General features: G+C 60.1%; 1 protein-coding gene across 1 annotated transcript; it reads left to right on the forward strand.

The window, feature by feature from the left end:
* Positions 1–777: 777 nt before the first annotated feature.
* On the forward strand, positions 778–1458 carry LOC118652911 (mastin-like; the record flags this gene model as incomplete). The annotated part of the gene is made up of 2 exons (XM_036303174.1): positions 778–914; positions 1000–1458. Coding segments are annotated over 2 exons (305 nt in total), but the record flags the coding sequence as incomplete, so codon positions are not given.
* Between the last annotated feature and the right edge of the window lie 2586 nt (positions 1459–4044).

The following is a 4044-nucleotide window of genomic DNA, read 5'->3' on the forward strand; positions in this document are numbered from 1 at the left end:
TCGGGGGCTCCCTTGGGTGTAGGAGGCAGACAGCAAGAGAGGAGTCTGTTAAGGAGCAGAGACCAAAGTAGCAAGAGTGAGGCATGGCCATGGGCATCTTTTTAAAAAAAAATATCACCCAGTGATATTTCTTCTATTGATTTTTAGAGAGAGTGGAAGGGAGAGCGATAGGAAACATTGATGTGAGAGACATATCTGTTAGCTGCCTTCCCGACTGGGGCTGGGGATTGAAACTGCAACCCAGGTACTTGCCCTTGACCAAGAATCACACCTGCGATCCTTGAGGCCAGTGCTCTCACCACTGAGAAACACTGGCCAGGGTGCCATGGGCATTTCTCTCCCTCACTCTGCACCAGGCCCTGTGTCTTCCCTTCCGGGGGTCCCTGTTCTCCCTGAGTCTCGATAGTGGGAGGGAGAACGAGGAGAGAGAACTTCAGTGACGACCTCAAGGATTCACTATTAAATGGACAAAGTCAAATGTGACAGCAGGGCCGCTCACTCTGCATTTCTTGGGGAAGCACCCGCTCTGATTTTTCCCAATAAAAATTATTTGTGGATAAAAATACATTTCCCTGTTTCTTTTTGGAGCTTGGTGCCCACAGTGTCAGCCTAGAGATTATCAGCCCATTGGCCTCGAGTGAACCCAGACAGTTGGGGTCTTGGGTGACTCCCTGGGTTCCCCTGGGGGCACTGAGGCTCAGCATGTGGTTCTAGAACCCGCGGCCTGTGACTGTACGCCCCCTCAGGACCACAGGCTCACTGGGCTTCTTCTCACAGAGCCGCTGCCGCCGCCCAAAAATCTGCAGGAGGTGGAGGTCCCCATCGTGGCGGATGAGATCTGTCGGCAGCAATATGGCAATGTTATCCAGGACGACATGCTGTGTGCCGGGAGCCGGGGCCGGGACTCCTGCCAGGTGAGACCCCTAGACTGTGGCCTCCATCCATTGCTGCTGCCTGCAGGGGCCCTGAGTACTGACCACCTGTCTCCTCTTCCCACAGGGTGACTCTGGGGGCCCCTTGGTCTGTAAATTGAGGGGCACCTGGGTCCAGGTAGGCGTGGTGAGTTGGGGGCCCAAGGACTACTGTCTTCCCAACTTTCCTGGAGTCTATGCCCGAGTGACATCCTTCTTGCCTTGGATCCGCGGTCATATTCGTTCCTCTCCTTGAGCCCGGGGCCGGGCAAGGATGCTGCCCATGAGATGAAGACAGGCCCACAGGGTGTCTGGGGGACCCTCCCTGCTCCCTGCCAGTGCCAGCTCTTCATTGCCCCTAGCGCCTCCTCCACCCCTCCCCCCGCCCCCACCTGCTCTGAGATCCTCCCGCCTCAGCACCTCCATCAGCCTCTCTCCCCTGACAGGCAAAAGGGAGAGGCGGGATGTGCTCTGAAGTCCGGTGGGCTCTGCAGGACTCCTGCCTCCTCCCCACCCTCTGTAGCTCATTAAACTGCATGAAAAACTGCTCTGGACTCAGTGCACTTACCTGTGGGCGCGGCCAAGGCGGCCAGTGGGCGGTTCGGCTGCTGGGGGAGCCCAGGCTCTGGGAGGTGGACCAGGTGGGAGGGGCAGCTATGGCTGCAGCTGGAAGAGGGCGACCTGGCGGCTCTCTTGGCTGGGGTGGAGGGGAGTGTGCTGCCCGGGGCTGGAGGCCACAGCCCGGAGGGCCGCCCCCAGAGGGTGCAGACCGCCCCTCTTCCTCCTTCAGTCGCAGTCAGTGTGTCATGGAGGCTTTAATGACTTGGACGTGGCCGCATGGAAACAGGAGGTGCTGTGTTTCCATGGTCACCGCTGCTCCCTCTGTCCCGGGGGCGCGCCAAACCCCCATTTTCCAATGTGATCAACTCCTGGGACCAAATGAAGTGCAGCCTCATTTCCACCAGATCCTCAGTCTCCCATCCGGAGCTTCTCCGGAGCAGGGCGGACCTGCAGGGGCCCGGGACCAGACAGCCTAAGTGACTGCCTGTCCACGATGCCCTGTGTCTGGGCGGCTGCCAGGTGGTTCACACACATCCAGGCCCCCTGTGCTCCCCAGCAGGGTGTGGGCTGCCTGCCTTGCCATTGGACTCAGGGGGACTCTGAGTCTTTGCAGGGCTTTCCTCCCTGGGTGAGGGTGTAGTCAGACCTTTAGTGTTTCCAGGGTTAAGATTGAGGGTCTGAGTGACTCAGAGGCCAGCGCTCCCAAGGGAGAGAGAAGGACCTAGAACTTGGTGTTGGAAGGAAGGCTGGAGTGAGACACACCTGGGCCTGGGGCTGTGTCTGCTGGCGTGGCCATGGGGTGGACCCGCAGGGATCTCTCTCCAGAGGATGTGCTCAGGGCTGCTGTCCGCCACCCCCCACCCCCACCCCATCTTGCCTGGAATCACCACCCTAGCACCTGGCTTCCTCATCTCAGCAGTAAGGGAAGGTGGGCGGAGCCAGATGCCTAGGCTGGAGATGGACAGGAAGGCCTGTTGCCTCAGGTCTCTGAAATCTGTAATGACTGAGCCCTGGGCCTGCAGAGGTGGGGGACACTGAGCCAGCAGGGCTTTGTCCCCCAATAGAGACCCCTGCAGGCCAGGTCAGTACCCATAGGGACCCTAGGGAGGGCCCACAGGCATAGGCCTCTTCCCCTTGTCTTCAGTGTCAAGAGACACCTTCAGGACTTGGAATGGAGACTCCATGCAGGCACATGACCTTCCAGGTGGACATTACACCTCTGTCACCACCAGGCTCTCCCCCTGTGTGGTGTCCTGTGGTCGCAGTGACAGCCCATGACTGGGGAGGTGTGAGCTTAAAACAACACAAATGCATCCTCTTACCGCAGGAGGCCAGGAGCCCGCAATCAAGTTGTTCTGGGGCCACACCTCCTCCCAGGCTCCTGCCTCCTACAGGTGCTGGTGGAGCTGGGACACTTCCCTGTGGAGGAGCCCCTGGAACCCTACCCTGTCCTCCCCACCCCTCTGTGCTCTCCGCCTCCTCACCTCTTCCTACAAGGAACCATCATTGGATTTAGGGCCTCCCCCCTCCTCTCTGACCCCATCTGAACTGGTTGCATCTGCACTTATTCCTAAAGCAGGTCAGGTTCTGAGGGGCCGCGCTGGTCCACACTGACTCCCTCACTGGTGAGACTACAGGCCACCAGGCTGTGTGCTCCTGAGAGGGGAGCGCGCCCCTGAGGTCGCAGGGCTTGGCCACAGGAAATCTTTAGGATTCCCACGGCCCAGCACCCAGGGGTCCCCATCAAAGCAACAGGCCAGTGAGGGCCTCTGCCCCTGTCAGGGAAGCAGCGTGCTCCCCACCTCACAGTGCCCTCCAGCCCGTGACGCTGGCCCCACAACAGGCTGCCGGCTCTGAGTGGTCCCAGCGCTGGACAGGGCTCTGCTGCAGGTCCAGCTGCACTGGCGTCACAGGTCCCAGCAGACACGATGGTGGTAAAAGTATTGGTGATGGGCAAGCCCCGCGGGGGGCAAGACAAGGCAGGACATGCAGCCTGCACTGAGGACTGTTCCTGAGAAGGGAGTGACAGCTGGTGTCTGGGTACATTGAGTTCCTTGTGTCTGGAGGCCACGGAGCAACATGTGCCACCATCTTGGTGGGACAATGACATTGACCACCAGGCAGAGGCAGGGCTGCTGTGTCACAATGGGGGGCAGGGAAGGTGAGGGCCCTTGCGTGTCCCTTGCCACCCCCTCGTCAATGTGATGGCAGGTGGACACGTGCAGCCACCCGGCCTGAGAAGTCCATGTGACCAGAGCTCAGCACCTCAGGGATGGGGGTCTGGGTCGTGCTACCAGGTAAGTCCCAGAGTCACAGTTAGTAGCAAAGGGTGGGACCCAGGTGGACAGTGGAGGGGTCCTGTCGGCCTCAGCTGTACCCTGAGCCTCTGCTTCCCAGTTTCCTGGGCAAGGACTCCTCGGTGGTCCTGTGGCGCCTCCTCAGTACACGAGGCAGAAGGCGGTGGACGCTGCCAGACACAGGGGCAGGCCAGGTCCCCCTTCAGGGCAGGAACTGATGGGAGGCCTAGCAGTTCCTCTGGCTGCCTCGCCCCGGCAGGTCCGTCTTGGCTGGC

The sequence above is a fragment of the Myotis myotis genome, unplaced genomic scaffold (genome assembly GCF_014108235.1).
Source record: "Myotis myotis isolate mMyoMyo1 unplaced genomic scaffold, mMyoMyo1.p scaffold_m19_p_35, whole genome shotgun sequence".
NCBI lineage: Eukaryota > Metazoa > Chordata > Mammalia > Chiroptera > Vespertilionidae > Myotis > Myotis myotis.